We start from the raw sequence: 20,489 nt of genomic DNA, 5'->3' as shown, positions 1-20,489 counted from the left end.
TTAGCACGGGTGAGAACATTAAGTATTTTAAAATTCATCTGTTACTGTTTCTTACATCAGGTACATAGACGGGAAGTCTATTTACAGGATCAAGAACAATTTCAGCTTCATTTATTCCTAGCAAAAAAAGAGAAACACATATTTAATGTGTTAAAACATTAAATATTCTTAATTTCTCCCGTTACTCTCACGACAGAAAGCGACAAAATATAACTAAGCTTAGCCGGACAATCGTGAATTACACAAAAACGACAAAACTTTCGTGTTGGTTTATAACCCTCCAAAATGTTCCCCAATCTGTGCCAGAGGTCAGGGACTTCAAACTGACCCAGGAGGGCACACCAGAAGTGCCGTTTCTTCTTATAGCTCATAAACACACATAACTACCAGTGCGAAGTTTCTATTCTTAATGAAGTTTGCCACTGTCATGTGAAAGTGTCAGAGCAGTAATGGTCAACGACTGGGTATTTCTTATTGTAGAACAGGAACTCTTTTTCTTTCTTTCTTTAAATCTTCAGCTCAAAACCATTATGGACAGAGTCAACTGACAATATACCCAAGAGGGCCCCAAACGGAAACCAGCCTGAGAGAGAGAGAGAGAGAGAGAGAGAGAGAGAGAGAGAGAGAGAGAGAGAGAGAGAGAGAGAGAGAACTGTACACAATAAGAGAGGAGAGAGAGAGAGAGAGAGAGAACTGTACACAATAAGAGAGGAGAGAGAGAGAGAGAGAGAGAGAGAGAAAACTGTACATAATAAGAGGACAGAGAGAGAGAGAGAGAGAAACTGTGTACACAGTAAGATGAGAGAGAGAGAGAGAGAGAGAGAGAGAGAGAGAGAGAGAGAGAGAGAGAGAGAGAGAGAGAGAGAGCAAGTTACAGGAAAAGGTGATAAATAAATAAATATGAGCGAATAGGAAATGAAACCGATACGCCTGAAATTCGGGAGACTTCAGCATCAACAGAGAGCAGGAATGAATTGGCTCCTCGCTTAAATATTTGAAGATCGGAATATTCAGTTGGGAAGGTCTATTGTTCTCGTGCCACTCCTGATAATGCCGAAGGCTTTCAAGTGTGCTAGGTGATTTATTACATAAAGAATTAGAAGGGGAAAATTAAGGTGGTTGGTGTGTCTGGGGTTACCGAGCGATAAAACAGGTCAGTAATCAAGTTATTTAGTTATTATTTTGGAAAATAAAAATAAGTTCATTTCCACGATTGCACTGCAATATTCCGCATTTTAGATATACCCAAGACAAAACCTCCCTGAAAAGTGTATATTATATTCTGTAAAGGTGTTTTATGTTATCTGACGGTAATCAGTCACTCAAGTGGGTTTACTGAATAATACTTTACTTCTCAGCAAACATTAAATTCAGATTCACTGATTCAAAAAGTGAAAATTACGTTGATGCACAACCTAAATAGCCATTTGTCTCTTAACAAAATCCTAAGCAATTTTACGCTGGAGAGTCTAAAATGGCCAGAAATGAATCTCCAACTTAATAAACTCACAATTCGTTTAGTGAACAACAAAGGAGCTAAAGTGAATTACACTTATCTTTTTTAAGTAAGGTAAGAGGCTCAGGTGTGTGTGTGTGTGTGTGCATGTGTGTGATGTGTGATGCGCGCGCCTAAACCTCAGCTTCGCAACAAAATTTCCACATCTAACCGCAAAAATGTTTTTATTTTCTGTGTGATAAACAAGTGGCAAGAATTATCAAATGTGGAAGCATTTCATTGTAAAAGATATATATATATATATATATATATATATATATATATATACACACACACACACACACACACACATATATATATATATATATATATATATATAATATATATATATATATATATATATATATATATATATATATATATATAATATACATATATACAGTAAGCTGTTTCCAAACAGAAAAATGGCTTCCGGGAAAAAACTTAATACTTAACGCTGAACACTTATGAAAAAAAACAAAAGCAACATAACCCAAACCCTTAGTAAATACACTGCACTTTTTGCCATTTCAGGTTGTCAATAAACATACGTAAACCTTTCAGAACCTTAATATAAATTCACTCTACAACGTATGCACAATAAGGCATCAAAGTAACGATAACGGAGATTATTCCATTACGTAAACTGGAGTAAAGGCAAATCTTAACTGAAGAATGAGTTTACACACGCGAAACCTGAGCACTCACTTCTAAATTCCCATTGAGCGCCGATGTATTGATGCGGAGCAGAGTCAGTTGTAAAGGTCTATTGTTCTCTTGCCACTACTGATAATGCCAAAAGGCTTTCAAGTGTGCAAACTGGTTTATTACATATAAAGAATTACAAGAAAGATTACGTTGGCTGGTGTGTTGTTTTGGGCTACTGAAGTTATTTTGTTAATGTTTTTAAATATAAAAAGTTATTTTGCAATTTTATGATGAAATGTTAAAGAAATAAAACACATTCATTGACACTCTCTCTCTCTCTCTCCCCAAGGCTGTTTTACTGTAGGATTAAAAACTGCGAAATTAGGATAATTATAGACATTATTAAATGTCAATGCAATCCCTCAGCACGTCATGAGTCTTATGGAGGTACCTACGAAGTCCAAACATGTATTCATTAGAAATACGACTATACATGATTATTGACCATTTAGGAAAATATACCTGATAGACAAAATAAAAACAAATGATCCTTTACGAAAATGTATATGTTAATCAAAGGAAAATGCATGATTAATGACTCTTTACAAACATGTTGCTTTAGATACGAGAAAACGCACGATTAACGACCCGCTTAAAAAAATGTCGACGTTAGACAAAAGAAAACGCACGAATAAGGACATTTTAAGAAAACGTCCTTGAAAGGAAGGCATGCTATTCGTGCCTAGAAGCTGTTTACAAGTAGTATGTTGAACTTACTCATTTCCTCTGGGTAGGCTTCTTCTTGTCAACAACTCAGGAGTCAGAGAGAAAAAAATAAGTAGTGTCCTGTTGCGCTTGCGCAGTTGTTTCCTACCTTTCTACTGCGCATTTACAGTGCAGGCTAAATGGTATGTTGTTTGGAAAATATTTAGTGAGTCGACCATCTCAACGAAAGTACAAGATAGCTTTTTGGCAGATTTTTTTTAGTTACTAGAACCTAAACAAGTACACAAACCCAAACACACACACACACACACACACACACACACACACACACACACACACACACACATATATATATATATATATATATATATATATATATATATATATGTATGTATAGTATGTCTATGGCAGTAAAGACTTACACATAGCCACATACTCGGAGAATAAATCTGATGTAATTCACATGCAGTAATATACCATTCAAATTGCAATGGCAAGAGCAATCAAACCATGAAATTACTCTTAAGCGAATCCTAGATGAATTCTAGACCACGGACACAGAGAGAGAGAGAGAGAGAGAGAGAGAGAGAGAGAGAGAGAGTTCAGTTACATGACCTTCGCTTCAGCATTATCGGGTAAAACGCCTTCGTGAGCGTCTGTGGGCTAATAATTCTTATCGTCTCGATTGTCGGACAAGCTTCGCTTGCATTTGTGGATTGCTTCTCTTTAAAACAAGCATGACTCAGCCTTCTCTCATTACGAAAAAAAAAGAAGAGGGTACATTTTACTTTTAGTTTTCTGTAAAAGAGGACTATTGTGCCGGCTTTGTCTGTCCGTCCGCACTTTTTCTGTCCGCCTCAGATTTAAAAATTACCAGGGTTACAGGTCTGCAACTGGTATATTGATCATCCACCAGTCATCAAACATACCCAATTGCAGCCCTCTAGCCTCAGTAGTTTTTTTTTTATTTAAGGTTAAAGTTAGCCATAATCGCGCTTTTGGCAACGATATATAATAGGTCACCACCGGCTCGTGGTCAAAGTTTCATGGGCCGCGGCTCATCAGACTGCCGACAGATATAGACAAGTTACAGGAAAAGGTGATAAATAAATAAACATGAATAGCAAATAAAACCGATACCGTTATTAATTGTCGTTTCTTTTGCATTTGGGAAATTGATAACAAATGAAAACTAGGTTTAAAACTCTGAAAGTTACTGTCACTTTTCAAGATGGATACCATTATTTATTTAGGCATTGTTTTCCACAAGGCAATATTCACGCAATGAATGAAAACCACTTAAAAAAACTGAAAATTACTGTAATTTTAAGAGTTAAATTCCATACTTTATCAAGGAACTGTCTTTCATACAAACCACATTCACAAAAATTTTGTTTTTCGAAATCAAGAAAACTGAATGCAAATTTTTAATGAGGAACTCAGCCTATTTCCTCAACACACACAGACGGTCTGCAATATCCTCCTCCATTTAAGAGAGGCATTAGAAAAATGTTAAAAGCACAAATAAACAAGACAAAACTAGAATCTTTCAGCTTTCGCAGCAATACTAAATGTTCTCAGTTTACCTTGAATAAAATTTCAAAAAAATTCTCCACAGGCAACACGATTGGAGTTTTCGCGGTGTGGTATCTTTGTTAATAAGCACAAAAAACCATAAATCAAAATATATACCAAAAAGAATCCACTGGAAATATCACAGTACATTATTCTGGTTTCGACACAGAGAATGGCAATGCTGTACAAAACGAGCAACTTCCCGCAAGAATAGTGGTATTGGACTTGAACGTACCAGTAAAAAAGTTAAACATTTCAGTTCTGTTTAACCAAAGCTATATTAACCTGAAACATCCGACGATATTTAAAACAATATTGCACTGCTTTGTATTTCCTAAACTACCGTATCTATTGCAGCCATTTACAATTTCTTTGAAAAATAAACATGATTTGATCTTCATTATGGCTTCAAGTGAAAACCACAGTAGAATTAAAAGCAAGAATAGTCTATCATTAAGTAGCAACTCTCTCTCTCTCTCTCTCTCTCTCTTACACACACACATACACACACACACACACACACACACACACACACAGAGTTTGCATGGTGCATACCCACATTTCATTATCTTCATTTTCCTCTTCACGTAGTACAAAGGCAAAATTGTATCCATAACTATATAACAAACGTACAAATAAAACAACAGACAAGGTAAAACATATCACAAATTAAGCTTCCAATAAAAAACAAAAACAGTAAAAATTTATCCTCCGTAATAAACTCACACCGATGACACGTTCCAAAGTACAATAAGAAGAAGAAGAAGAAGAAGAAGAAGAAGAAGAAGAAGAAGAAGAAGAAGACTGCTCCCAAGTTTTAATTTCAAGTCTGAGACTGACGAATCTACGTCAGGCAGGATTTTAACAGGGTCAGCACAATCACGAGATAAGCTTCTGCTTCTTCTTCTTATTTTTGTCGATTCGAATTGATCTACCTTTTCGTATAAAAGGCCTCTGTTCTCGGGGAACACAGATAGAGGGAGCCAAGACCTCTGACGGGAAAGACCTCGAGATGAGGTACTGCGGACCTCGAGTGTTTCTCTTCCTCTGCTGGCTCGTGGGAGCTGCCTTAGCAGGTATCTGGTGTTTTCAGTGAGTCTTTGTTTATCGTTTATTTTGATCATTTGTGATGATTATTCCCACTTTTACCTGGTGGCTCGATGCCCTCTGCTGTTTGGTAAGGATTATTATTATTATTATTATTATTATTATTATTATTATTATTATTATTACTATAACATCTCTTAAAGTTTTCATCAACGCCACCTTTCTAAGTCCTGTCGACGTATCAATTATCATTATCATTATCATTTTTGATGCCCGGTCTGTCTCCTACATCTCCATAGCTTTTGGACCTTTCCACAACCCTTGCTTCAATGTGAATCACAGAGGTCAATTCATTCTCATTACATGCCTAGCACTTGGTCTACCTTCAAATACAGTGCGCTAGATTCAACTGAGCTATACAAATCACGGATCTATCTGCTTATAACTTCCTCAACTGGCGTTAAATACCTAGACTATAAATTTAATGTGATACTTTCCCCATAAGATTTAGTAAACCCTATCAATTCACAGGAAAGAGTAAACAACTTATTGACTAAATTCTCTGAGTTACAGATGAGCTACAGAACACCATTTCAAAATACTGCACTGTGCACAGAGAATGCTGCAATCAGTGAACATTTTTGGCAAGAACATTTTAAAGTTTTTAATGGGATCAAGGAGACTTTTCCTTCAAACGGGGCACAATACAGTATTTTGTATAATACAGTATTTTGTGTCACGAATCACGCAAAATGATTGCTAAATTGCTACTTCATTGCAGTACATCAACGCTTCATCTAATGTACATTTCGCTAATACACTGAAACTTTAGTTATAGCTTTGTTGGTTTTTTTGGGGGGTCAAAGTGGATACCTGTCATTCAGATTGGGTGCACTACAGTATTTTGGTCCCCTAATTGCTAATATGAATGCAAAATCGTAATAAATTGTAATTTGCTTACAAGCAATGTTTTACCAAATTTTTGCCCAGCTTGCCGCATTCCTGTATTGAAAATAAATCGCAATATAACTGTTTGCATTTATATCCGTGATCAGGGAACAAAACTACTGCAATTAAACCAGGGTACCTGTTTTATAAGAAACGGCTTTCGAATGAGCAATTTCTCCAAGTTTTTATGAACATTTGGCCGCTCTATAACCTTTGATGCAAGGGAGATGGCCTTTTACAGTAGAGTAAAACTAACATTTTCATTCTTAAAAATCTAACTGTTTCAGATCATTTGGAGAGAGAGAGAGAGAGAGAGAGAGAGAGAGAGAGAGATGAAAATTCTTGTAAACCCATAACAGTAGGACCCGAGTGCATATCTGTCATATGTCCATGAGCCATCAGAACATCACTGACAGTTTCCACGCTTTGCAACCAAACAAAAAAAGAAACCATTACACTAGCATACACGGGTGAATCGGAACCTCATTCAATTACAGGAAAATAAGATAAAAAATCTTTAAATTTTTCATATATAAAGTTATTACTATAGAGGTCATAATACCAAAATGTATGAGAAAAGACTTTGGCGGCAGAAGGTTCAGAAAATAGAGTTGGACCCCCATTATCTAGCTTTACATTAGGACGTTTCTTCATATTACTGTGACCTCCTTCGTACTGTCTACTGAACACGACATTGCAAAGCAAGAAATATCCATATATAATGATATATCACATAAAGGATGCATTAAATTATCTTTCTAAACTTTGACAGCACCATGGCCGAGCTCTGTCCCCGTGTGCGCAAGGGAGTGTCCCATCACCGACTGGATTAAGTTGAGATACCTGACGGACAAGACCTATGTCTACCACTACTCCGGGAACTCCCGAGTGGAGTTGAAAGGAGTCGAAGGTGCCGTGACGGTATCCCACTGGAAGAAAACAGTCCTCCTCTCTTGGCTCAGCCCTTGCGAGATGGCCATCACTTTCAAAGACGTCAACGTGGACGGCAAAGCCCGTAAGTCTTTCTCAGGCAATATCTGAGATTTTCGGCGCACATCATGAATTGAATCACATGTTTTTGGTCTTCCAGATCTGGTTTAAGGATATTCTTTGGTTCTGCAGGTTTTGTGTAACTTTAAACATTGGACAATACAGTGCATCAAGGATTTTTTGGAGTACACTGTCAGGGAGCAAGCACCATCCAGCCCAGAATTACTAATCCTGCCTGTCTCTCTACAGCCCACAGTGATGAGGACAATTTCCTCACCAAGTACCCCTTGGTGGTGGCTGTCACTGATGGAAGAGTGCAGAGGGTGTGTAGCCATCCTTCAGACGAGCCGTGGGCGATCAACTTGAAAAAGGGGGTTGCTACAGCCTTCCAAAATCTGTTACCCACTCTAAGTCCTGTTAGCTCTGGCGTAAACTTCACCGAGGTATGTACCAACGATACAAAGTCCTTTGCTTATGTCACCAAGACATAAAATTTGCTAGGTATGGGTGTTCTTGAGCGATAATGTCCTGAGCTACAGCTATATAATAAAATCTTAGTGTACTTTAAATGCATGTACAGAAAAGCAATAAAAGTGCAGGCAATGGTACATCATACTTCTAGCTGGCATTATGTAGGCTTTCTGTTAACAAATCTACAGCATTCTGGTTCCCCTACTTTCTAATTTATATATTTTAGTCTTCTATAATTTTTTTTTTTTGTACCTCAGTCCTACTTATTCTCTGTTCTTTTTTCATTTGAACTTTTCAGGACCTATGTTGTTTGTTGCAAAACAAAACCCCATACTTCTATGCATCCTTCACTCTTCACTTAAAAACTCCAAGTCCTGTGGTTTATGATGTTATCTTTATGATACCAAAGCGATCATATTATTTGCACACTTGTCTACATAGGCAGTATCTCAGTTCTCTCAATTCTACTGAAAATATTTCCCCTGGTTTCTGAAATAATTATAAAATTTTGGAAGCATCAAAAAACAGCCTAGAATATAGCCTGTTTATTCAACAGAACATAATAAATTTATAGATCATGAGTTCTCTACTCATGATTTGTATGAGACTTTTTTCAGGGTACTTCACAAAGTGACTTCAGTTCCACTCACTGATAGATTTACAGTAACTTCTAATAACTGATTAAAACTGAAGCACCAAACTGACCCGGAATACCCTTCTATATTAGGTGTCAGGTTTATGAGGGCACAGGTTAACTATATTATGGGTCAGGTGGTATTTGATTAACCGAGGGGGTTACCTGGTGGGAAAGCCGCTTGTGATCTTGGAATTATTCTACTTTCTAGAATTACATACCTTATTATCAGGGAGAGAACTCCCATCTCACAAGAGTGTCTATTCTCTTCCAACAGACAGACCTATCCGGCCGCTGCCCCACTAAGTATACGGTAGAGAGACAGAGTGACAAGGTAGTTGTTACGAAGCAGAAAGATCATCGCCAGTGCTTGGACCAATACGTTACACCAGCAGAAACTAATAAGATCTGGCTAAAAGCTCCAGTCCCTATAGAAATATCATGGTCAACATGTAAGCAAGAAATTGCCAATAGTATCTACTCCAGCATCATGTGTAGAAACAAGGCAGTCTTAAGACCTTTTGTTGGAGCATATAAACATATAGAAGCAAATCAGGAATCAACACTTCATTTTGTTTCTGAAAGTCAAGAAGCACCGGAATCTCTCTCCACCATCCGGGGAGAATATGATTATGGCACCCTGCTTTATGATCATCGACCACTGCAAAAGCATGCATCTTCCATTACTTTGCTGGAAGAAAAGCTAAAAGAATTATGTGGAAAGACTACAGAGACCATTGAACATGACAGTGCCTCAGTAATGTCTGAAATTATTCAAGTTATGAAACGTGTCCCAGATAATGAGATTCCGCAAGTTTTAGGGAAAATTCGCGAAGGCCAGCTATGTCCCTTTAGAAAGAGGCTTGAGACTCTATTCCTAAATGCCATTGCCTATACTTATGAGTCTGGTTCTGTGAAAATAATTGTAGATGAACTACTGAAAGGTACATCTCCTAAAAGAACTGAGCTCTATGCTTCGGCCCTCTACAACACACATCATCCTAACTCTCAATCTCTTAAGGAGTTAAAAAGATTATTTGAGAGTAATAAAGATTTTCCAAACGTTTTGCTTTCTGCTGCTACCATGGTCAACACCTTCTGTCGTCATCATCATGAATGTCACAGGAAAAGAGAAGTGGCAGACATTATCAGTGTCCTGAACACTAAACTGCAGCAGCAATGTATCCCTTGTGTTGATTATCCTGGCATCAGCGCTGCCTTCAAAACACTCGAGTCACTTGGTAACATAGGTGTAATGACTCCAGAAGTGTCTGCATCAGCCCTCAAATGTATTGAAACAGAAGGAGTTGACAGCAGTGTTCGTGTAGCTGCAGTTAGATCTTTCAGAAATGCTAAGTGCCAGCGATATGTAAGTAATGATTTGCGTGTTTTAATTTGACAGACTGAAAACTGAAAAAAAAATTTAGAAGTCTGCAGTTTCCTATACATTAAATTATCTGTGAATTTTCAGGTTACTTTAAATCTCATCAAAATAGCTGTTGACCACAAAATGAAAGATGAAGTTCGAATTGCATCATATCTCACTGCTATGCGCTGTGCTGAGAAGGAAGACGTTGAAGAAATAATATCCAAGATTCCAAAAGAAGATAACACACAAGGTACCTTTAAGCCAAAAAGGTAGCTAAATTATATATGAATATAAATGCGAATTTCCTAATTTTAACATAAGTCTCAAACAGCAATTGTGATATCCGTCATTTCAATCATTAGCACCCTTGTTTCAACAAAAGTTTAAAACAGACTATGTAACATTTGTTTATTTATCTTTCAGTTCGATCATTTGTATTAAGCCACATGCTGAACTTACAAAAATCAACTAATCCAGAAAAGAAACATCTGAAATATCTCGTGAAAGACCTGGTCATTCCAAGCAACCACAGCCAAGACTTCCGAAGATACTCCAGTAACATCGACACAACTTTCTATGCACCTACTCTTGGGCTAGGTGGTGGGGTTGAGACTAATCTCATCTATGGACCTGGGTCTTTTATTCCTCGTTCTGTTGATTTTAATTTAACTTCAATGCTGTATGGTCAGACATTCCACTTGGGTCAGGTGGGTTCCCGTCTTGTAGAACTGGACGAATTGATAAGGGACATATTTGGTCCTGCCTCGTTATTCCTTGAAGGTTACCGACATTCATCTGGGAAGAGAACTGGATTTACTCTGGGAGGCATTTTCAGAGAAATGCTACACAGACAAGAAACGGAATTATCAGATGTTGGCATCATGCTTCGAAAGGTTTATGAAGCGGGAACATCCCTGGATCCTTATATTGAGTTATATGCTAACATTATGGGCCAAGATATAGCCTACAAATTCATTCATGAGGATCTTGAATATATGGACTTTCAACGGGTTTTTAATGATCTTATAAAAAAATTCAATGAGATCCTTGCTATGGAAATGAATGGTCAACTAGGTTATTCCCACATGAATCAAGTAGCTTTGGACTACTATTTGCCAACAGGTCATGGAACACCACTCAGGATGAAATTTACTTGGACAGCGATTCTTGGAATGACAATGGAAGGTAAACTAAACTTGAAGCAGCTTTTCTCAGGTTCCAGTGGTGAAGAAAACAGCCTTAAAATGATACCTGGATTGTCTGTAGAAACTAATGGATTCATAGGCTTTGACTGCTTCTTTGCCAAAACAGGTCTTCAAATGAACAATTCTCTCTCTCTCAATAGTGGAATGAGAGTAAGTTTGCAGAATGCAGCACACAGTGGATTTGAAGTTCATATTGACCTTCCTGAAAATATGGACCTGATCCAAGCTCAAAGTGAGACTTACCTCATGAGAGCTGTAAGAGGTTCCCAAGAACACAAGATTGTTCCAGGATCAATCCGAGATGACAGAATCAAAAAAGCATCCTGCATAAGTGCGTGGGAGTCAATACTTGCTTTTAAGATTTGTTACAACATGGATGTACCTGATATCTTCCATAACAATGGTCTTCCCCTTGGGGCTCAATCAATTGTAAAACTCCACATTGAAAAGACTGACCCGTCATTGAAAGGTTACAAAGTAAAAGCTGCAATTCATGATAATTCAGGAAACAAAGAACTAAGTGTAAATATTGAGACAAATGGATTATCTACTCCCAAAAAGACTGACGCTGTGATTTCCTACACAACACATGGAGACTCCTGTGGTGTTAAGGCAGTTCTAACGGGGCCAAATCTCAATGGAGGAATCTGGGTTACCTTAAATGATGACGAATCTCAAAGAAACCTGGAGATATTTGGAGAGTACAAGTCAAATGCTAGAACAATATCTCAAGGAATCAAGATAGAACGCAAAAGCATGGTTTCCTCTTCTAAGAGTTTTACTGATGTCACAGTATTTGCAAGTCAAAGCAGATTATTTCCTCCAACGAGTAAAATCTTTTCTTATAACACCCTGTTAGCAAAAGGTCATCCCTACCTCACTGCATCTGTCCTCATGAAGACATACAATGCTATGCTCAATGTTATTGATCTAAATTTCGAAGGTAAGTTACTTTTCCTTGATAATTCTGAATTTACTTATAACTACCAAAGTGACCTAACAATGACAAATCTCTGAAGCTTTAAAGCAATGGAGAAAGAACTCAATGTGTCTAAGCAATGGAGAAAGAACTCAATGTGTCTGGTAACAGAAAAAGTGAACTGTTAAATGTGATTAATTTTCAATAATAACCCTATTCACACACAACAGAAAAGCTCCAGTGGAACACTCAGAAATTTCTCTTGACATCCAACATGCATAGAATATATTACTTGATATGGAACCTTTCTTTTTCAAGCTGCTGTCGATATGAATTCACCTAATGCAGTTGACTTTACTATAACTGATGCTATAACTGAAGTAAAGAAACTGAGAAGACTAGAGCTGCAATTAGGTTCTGCTGGATGGAAGCTAAGTTCTTACGTGCGTCCTGGTGGTGACAGTCCGGAGTCTAGTGAGGTCACAACAGCCTTCCATTTACGTCACAGGGAAAATGAAATAATTACATTTACTGGAACACATTTAACCACTGGAAGCATGGGTCGCGACTACTCACAGCAGAATAGAATTGACTGTTAGTATTGCATAATCTGTACTGAATGCAAATAATGATACATTTGGCCAAATCTAAGAAATTCATGTCACATTTTCCAGGAAAAGAACACAGCTTTTTTAAACTTTGTACTGAAGTTGTTATCTTAAACACCACTTTTCTGACATGGGTCTACAAGCAATAGTTTTATGATGAATAAGTGAGACTTTAATTCTAGATTGCTGACAATGTTATATAACACAGTTTCTTTAATTCACCCATTTATTCAGTTAAACTAGGGACATCGGGACTCAAGATCGACCAAAAGTTTTTCCATGGCATTACCAAGACTGGCATTGAAATGAAGATATTGCCTTATGCAGGATCAAACCACCACTTGAATTTTGAGGCCATGTTATTACATCCAGGCAGAAATTACAGAGTGATCTTTTTGGTAAAATCTCAGTAAATCTAGTGTCTTTCACTTGAATTACTGTCTTTAACCAGAGTATGAAAATTCGTTGTACAAATTTTGTTTTTGATCCACTGACAAATACTGCATTTTAAATTTTAGAGTAGTATATTGTAAAAAAAACAAAAGATTTATTACTTAAGCCTCCTTTTTTTAAAGACAGAACAGTAACCAAAAAATATGAATAAATTTGTTGACAGGTTGATATTCCAGCGATGACCAGTCCTATACAGCTAAGAGGGATTCTAAGACCGGGAGGAGAGCACGCATATGACTTACAAGCATCCCTTTTACATGGTGAGCGTAAGGCCTTAGAAGTAACTGGCCCATGCCGCTTAAAATTTCAACCACAGGATCTTGACATTGAGAACTCCTTACAATTCCAGGTTCTTAACCAGGAACCTATCAAATGGAACACCAAGATTGAATTCACACCCGAAAAGATTGCGTTACTCTTTGACATAGCTAATCAACGTGAACCTGTGTTACTCGTAGAATGGAAAGTTGAAGCTCAAAACCTTCATGATAATCACCTGGTATTCCGATTTGATGCCCAGCGCTTTATAAAGCATAGGATTGACGTTGTGGCCAAAGAGAATCAAATTGAAATTAGAACTGACAATTGGGTCCACCTTAAAAGACCTCAGAGAGTCAAGGGCAATCTGGATGTCATCTATGCCGAGAAAAGAGCAAAGTTTGAAGCACTCTGGGATGCAGATCAAGACCCAAGTAAGAAACTCATCATTGACTCTAAACTGACTAGAAATCCTTCACAACCCCAGCGATATCTCATTGAGTAAGTAGTCTTCATATGTTAGTTTGTTTTGGTATGCTAAAATGCATTGTCCAAGAATAGGTTATTTAGAGAACAAAATGTACCTTCATATAACAACAATAAGGATGCCATCTTTTGAAACTGTGTAACACATGGTTTCTATTCTTACTTTAGGTCAGCTGTGAACCATGAAGGCAAGACTTACAATGTACATCTCGATGTAAAGGCTGAACATAGTATGCACCTAATCCATGGAGATAATGAATTAAAACTCAGACTGACCAACGCAGAGGGAAAAACCCTTATTCTTGAAGGCGAACTTAAGAGAGACAGAAGTGGATCTGGCCAGAAGATGGATTCACGTATTAGATATAAGAGCTGGGAAGACAATGACTACAGTTTCATCAACTTCATTGACCAGAGCCGATCAGATGGCTATAACAATTTTGATGTCAGGTCAGAATTCATGTGGAAAACATCCCAGCGCGGCGAGTCTGAATTTAAAGTGGGCGTCAAGTCTACAGCAGATTCAACAAGGAGGGAAGTAACAACTAAGGTGAGCAGATCAAGAAGTCATAAACGATTGGGGTAAAATAAGTACTTTCTCTCAAACAGTAAATTCTTAATCCCAGAACACAGGTAAAATGATTCACCCTCCCCAAATTGACTGAGAATATTAGAGAAATTGGCCATGTCTACTGCTGACCCAGATAACTAAACTATAACTTGCAGCACATCATCTGATATTTCTAAGGATTCCTTTGGAAATGCTACAAATATTAAAACAAATTAATCTAACTAGACACTCTTGTTCATTATACATAAAATGAACAATCTTATCTCTATATCTCACTATGCACACACACACACACCCATATATATATATTATTTAATATCAGATTCAACATACCTTAGAAATAACTTACACCCAAAGGAAACTATATCTGACAAGGCCATCTGACCCTGCCATGATCCAAACCTGGGCCTTTGGTGTAGTTACCTTGACAGACAGTCAACTTTGACTGTTTGGCTATCAAGGGCAGATGCATTTATCAATCATAATTCCCCTTGGCTGTAAATTATTCCAGGGGCGTAGCAAATCCCTCATTAAATGAAATTTTGTTCTTTAATATCTGTGAATATAAAAAGTGCTACCTAACAAATTATGATGAAATATTTTCTATTATATATATATCAATTTACATCCCTTGATAATCACATTCCTTTTCTAAACTTATACAGGTAGCTGCATCAATTCCAGGTACCCACCCAGTAGATACAGAAATTAAATTTTTGGCGGAGAAAAACTCCTTCTCTGCTGAGGCTAAATCCACTGCAACATCACCTCCTGAATTCTTCCTGTGGAAGACTTTACTTCACGATCGAGGACATGGACTAAGGCTCTTCGAAGTCAAAACGGACCTCACTGGATTGGCTGAACTCTTGAGGAAAGTGAGGGAAGTAGTGGTTGATGAAGGAGGTTCTCCTTCCCCCATTGCCACATATGAACGGGATGGGGAAGGGCGGCGTCTTTACCATTCGACTTACGAAAACTATCCAGATAACAAACATACTATTTGGATTCACACTCCCGAGCGCAGAATGCATGCTGAGGGCTATGTTTCACCAACCTCAGCTAGAATTCACTTCTATCCTGATAGGAGCAGAAGTGATGAAAAGTATGAATTGCAGCTCCTTGCCTCTACAATTGAAGGGACAATGGGCTCCTCAGATAAACATCAATGGCATGGGCGTTTACATCACCCTCATTTCCCCAGGGATAAAACATTTATGTTTGAGGTAAAAAATGAGGGTGCAGGACTGCAGGGAAAACTAGAAATCGACATACTCCCTGATTCAGCTGACAAACTCACAGGAACTGTAACTTCTATCCCTCTTACTGAAGATTCAACAAAAATAGAGACCAAGCTTTCTGCAAGGGTTAGTATGCCAACAGTATGATATGATTCTGTAAACTAATTCATATAATCAATTAAAATTTAAGAGGTAAATGACTAATCATTCTTCTAATCTGTTTCAGGTCTTGAGAGCCAACCCTGTCTTAACAGTAGTCATTGCTCATGCACCCCATACATTTGGATTTGATGCTGTGTTCAAAAAGACACCATCTGAACCAGCCTCTTTCATGATGGCTGGGAAATACGATCGAAGCACCTTCAGAAACAAAGCTGTATCCTTTGAAATCAAAAGTGAAGGGCAACCTGTCATATTACTAAGTGTAGTGACAAAAGACCAGATGAAATCTCAGTGTTATGGAATGCATATTAATGCTTCTGCTACCACATCTTTCCTTGGGGACTACAATATCCAGGCAAATGCATGCAAGCCTTTCTACATAGAAGTGTCTGCTAATAAACATGGAGAGCAAAAATTGTACATTGGCAAGTTTGGAATAGAACATCCACGTAAGGCTGAAATCAGTTTATCTACAGAAGACAAAGGTACACGTGAAAATAGGAAGGCCTTCCTTACTAGGCTGATGCTCACTTCACCAACAATGATTAAATTGGATTTTGACTACAAGCCAGAAGAGACACATACACTCCTCGTAAGTAATCAACAGCAAAAGTTTGAAATCAAGCATCGTGCGTACCTTCAATTCCTTACATTAGCATATTACACCCAATAAAATTCAGTTCCTTGATTATTCAGTGAACAAATCGTTGGCATGAGACAACCCGATTTTATTTCTGTAGCATCAAAAGTGATGACAGAAACTAGAAAAGGAAAATCCTAAATAACAATTCTTCAATTTCAGAATTACCTTCGCGAGAATGCAAACACTGTCACTATATCCCTACAATCCTGGATACAAATGGTAAAGGAGACCCTTCAGGAGGCTGCAAGGGCCAAGCACATCCAATTCCCAAGTGCAGAATTGTCCAAAGAATGGCAGATAATAGTTCAAGAAGCAACTGCTATTTTCTACGATGTGCGAGATAACAAAATTGATCGTGCGTACACGAAGATAAAGAACTTCCTTACCAGGCCTTCTGTTAGGTACATTGCAAATGAGTACTATATTGCTTGGAAAAAAATGGCTGAGATTCACAGGTCTTTTACGGAAGAAGTATCACATACTATTCTTAATACGATGAGCGTCTTTAAAGATGCATACTCTCCAGTTATCAAAGGTAAGTTTCTGTTCTGCCTAAAACTAAATCAGCTTCATCACTTTATAAACTTTGTAAACTTTTACTCTCCATTGGCGAAAATACTGTAATAATTATTACTAAGATAACATGAGACTAAACATTTTCTTCCTATTAAGAGATGATTGCATCAAAGTGTAATTGTTTCTTCTCAAGCTTAATGATAAAATTTTAAATTTTGCTTTCAAGCTAGAAGCAAATTTTCTACTTAGATGGCAATATTACCACCAGTATAGCCACCATCAAGACAACCTAATTCTGAAAGGGCTAATTTTTTACACATTCTGAGGGAAAATGCACATACTACACACTATGCTCTTTGCCAGGACTCAAGGACCTAGCCCACATGATGCGCACTGCTGAAGTACCAGAATTCATCCATAATCTTAGGAGGGAATTTGAAGAGTCACGGCTATATCAGAAAGTCCAAGCAGAACTACGCACCTTTGAAGAAAAATACCCAACCCAATATAGAAGCCTGCAGGATGTATGGATTAAACTCAGAGAGAGCTTCTTGTAGACCTTGAGAAGTTACGTGTCAAGTTCCTCACCATACCACCTGTTGTGGACTTGATTAACTGGGTAGCAACTGATATGAGAGAGGTAAGTACCAGTCTCCAAATATCTTTCAAAAGCACCTTAAACATGAAATCTATGAAAAATCACATAAGCCAAGTTGTTTACAGACTATTCATGGATGTATTTTCATTTTCAGGATCACATGGCAAACTTTGTTGCAGATGGCATTGTGTCCAGAATTCTCCAGGAAACAATCTATGTCACTGTAGAGCATCGCCCAGGGTACATGGGGATTGAGATTCCCATAAGAGAGAAGCTTTATTCCTTGAGTCAACTACTCCAGGAAGTTTGGCCCTACCCTCCCAGAACAATACGAAATATTATCTGGAGCTATGACTCCTACATAACCCTGCCAGTACGGAAACTGATTCAGATAGCTTACTCTCCTGGTATTGGGCATTTGAGAAGATATCTGCCACCTTTCAATGGAACTGCTATGTTAATCGGTAACAATGAAGTGCTGACCTTTGATGGGGTTACATTCAGAATTCCAAAAACTCCTTGTGATATTAAGCTGGTCGATGCTATGAGAACAAGACTCTTTTTCAGACATCAGGTACATGAACGGCATCCAACAGTCACTGTCAGTCACAGAATTCGCAGCAGACTTTATACAGTTATCGTCTATCCAGATTTCAAAGTGACTCTGAACGGACAAAATGTCGCTGACCATTCTGAGATGCGGGGATTAATTATTGAGAACACCAAGGACCATGTGCGTGTCACAACAACCTACCTCTCTCTTTACATGCCCAAGAACATGAGGATATTGGAAGTGCAGGCATCAGGATGGGGTTTCGAGTCACAGCAGGCGTTCTGGGGACCTTCGACAGTGAAAGAGGTAACGAGTGGATAATGCCAACTGGTGCTGTAGCTAACACTGTCCAGGAGTTTGTTGCGTCTTGGCAAGAGGATCACTCTTGCCAAACACCTGCCATCGAGCCAGTTCAAGTACCTGTATCTAGAGTGGTCAGCTGCCATGCCTTACTTGGTTTGCGGTCTCGCTGTAACCCCATTGTAGACCCTAATCCTTTCATACAAATTTGCCGAGAGGCTGAAAATCCTTGTGAGCCTGTCAAGGCATACCGGCATCTTTGCTCACAAAGAGGAATCTTGGAGCCATACCCCCAACCTTGCTAATTTATGATGTGTATAGTCTCTTTTAGTTGCCACCCCTAATGTATTTCTAGTTTTATTAGGTGACAGCACTGTAATATGGAATGTTTCAAAGATGAATAAAGGAAAATCTAATGAAATTCATATAACTATACTCCAATATACCAGTTATGATACAGGTTATTTAATATTTCACAACTTCAGAAAAAATCAAGGCAATTAAACATTACAGGACGTACAATTTTCCAATGCTTGCTCAAATCTGAGTTTTCCGGCTTGAAAACAATGAAAATCATCTAAAAATCTATGTCGACAGAGTGAGAAAAACAAAATTCTACAAATATAGACGTAATCTCATAGACCAATCAATGATTTAAACTAAGCCATATGGTCTCTGTTATGAAAATACACAGGCACACAAACTCTGTGTGTTCCTGCAACAATGCTGTCCTGTTTAGAGGGGGTCCATCACTGATTCACCAGTTACTGGATAACTGAGGTTTTTTTAAACCATCTTTGAGATAAGTTTCAAGGTGATTGGTGTACTGAGAGCTAGCTTAGGAATCATAGGATTACTCAGGTATTAGCAGCTGTATTCAAAGTTACATGATAACTGAGACATTAACAGCTGCCTTAGAAGCTAAGAAAGTGACTGAAGTATTGACAGAGCCTTAGAAGTTGAAGGATGACTGAGGTATTAGCAGATGTCTTAAAAGTTAAGGGTGACTGAAGTATTAACAGCTGCATTAGAAGTTAAAGGATGACTAAGGTATTAGCAGCTGTCCTAGCAGTTAAGGGTGACTGAAGTATTAACAGCTGCATTAGAAGTTAAAGGATGACTGAGGTATTAGCAGTTAAAGGATGACTGAGGTATTAGCAGCTGTCTCAGCAGTTAAAGGATGACTGAGGTATTAACAGTTGCCTCTGAAGTTTACGGCTGAAAAGAGCCTCAACAGATGTCTTGGAAGTAACAGGATGACTGGTGTATTAATAGTTTCTTCTGAAGTTAAAGGTATCAGCAGCTGTCTTAGAAGCTGAAGAATACTGCTGTATTAGCACCTGCCTTAGAAGTTAATAATAGTTAAAGGATAATGTGTTATTAACAGGGGCTTGAAAGTTTGGGATGACTGAGCAGTCTTAGAAGTCAAGAGACCGGTCCATCCCATAACCGGTAGGAAATTTCACAGAACACCTCTAGAAATGAACCAAATAATGCAATTACTTGGAACGGAAAACCCTCATATCTGTATTAGTTTGACGGAAAAATACAGCAGGTTAAAAGAACAGCACCATTCGTTGTTAACCACATTAACAGACATCCATTTTCCCTTCCCTAAAAAACAAAGGTTCTGAATTCTGCATTTCCTTCTCTCCATCTTCAGCTGTGACATCCCCCGACCAACAGACCAACCACCGCACTTTCTCTCCCAGTTTTCCGGCGTCTTCTCCCAATCAGCAAACCTCACTCTTGGTGTTTACTGTCTCCAATTTTTGCCGTCTGCAAACTTTCCCCCAAATTGCCTTCTGCAAATTGAGTTGCTCGGGGAATCGGCCGATGCAGACGATATTCGCCGGGATAAAGTCGGTGGAATCCTCGGTCTCCTAGTTTCTGCCAATTCTCCATCGTTGACTCTTCTTCTTCTTCTTGTTCTTCTACTACTTCTTCTTCTTCTTCTTCTTCTTCTCTCTCAGTGTTTACCCTTATCCGGTTACGCGCATCTCCATCTATATTCTCTTATCATTCTCCTCACCCGTCTCCTCCCAGTGAAAAAAAAAAGAAAAAAGAAATGCAACC

The 20,489-nt window shown here is 38.1% G+C and overlaps 2 protein-coding genes across 5 annotated transcripts in view; one reads left to right on the top strand and one right to left on the bottom strand.

Moving 5' to 3' along the window:
• Nucleotides 1-20,489, bottom strand: part of Adar (Adenosine deaminase acting on RNA) — a 450,653-nt gene that overhangs the window by 36,256 nt on the left and 393,908 nt on the right. The gene's annotated exons all lie outside the window — the stretch shown is intronic.
• LOC136855455 (vitellogenin-like) lies at nucleotides 5,422-18,829 on the top strand. The gene is given in 17 exon segments (XM_067132511.1): nucleotides 5,422-5,520; nucleotides 7,212-7,454; nucleotides 7,679-7,872; nucleotides 8,812-9,903; nucleotides 10,006-10,153; nucleotides 10,327-12,051; nucleotides 12,346-12,621; nucleotides 12,870-13,033; nucleotides 13,252-13,847; nucleotides 14,001-14,382; nucleotides 15,069-15,767; nucleotides 15,868-16,395; nucleotides 16,606-16,981; nucleotides 17,326-17,502; nucleotides 17,505-17,602; nucleotides 17,715-18,381; nucleotides 18,384-18,829. Coding segments are annotated over 17 exon segments (7,764 nt in total). The 5' UTR covers nucleotides 5,422-5,456; the 3' UTR covers nucleotides 18,719-18,829.

This window comes from Macrobrachium rosenbergii, chromosome 31, assembly GCF_040412425.1.
Source record: "Macrobrachium rosenbergii isolate ZJJX-2024 chromosome 31, ASM4041242v1, whole genome shotgun sequence".
NCBI classification, from domain to species: Eukaryota; Metazoa; Arthropoda; class Malacostraca; order Decapoda; family Palaemonidae; genus Macrobrachium; species Macrobrachium rosenbergii.
The sequence above is the reverse complement of the archived record's forward strand: the minus strand, read 5'-3'. Positions and strand labels throughout refer to the sequence as shown.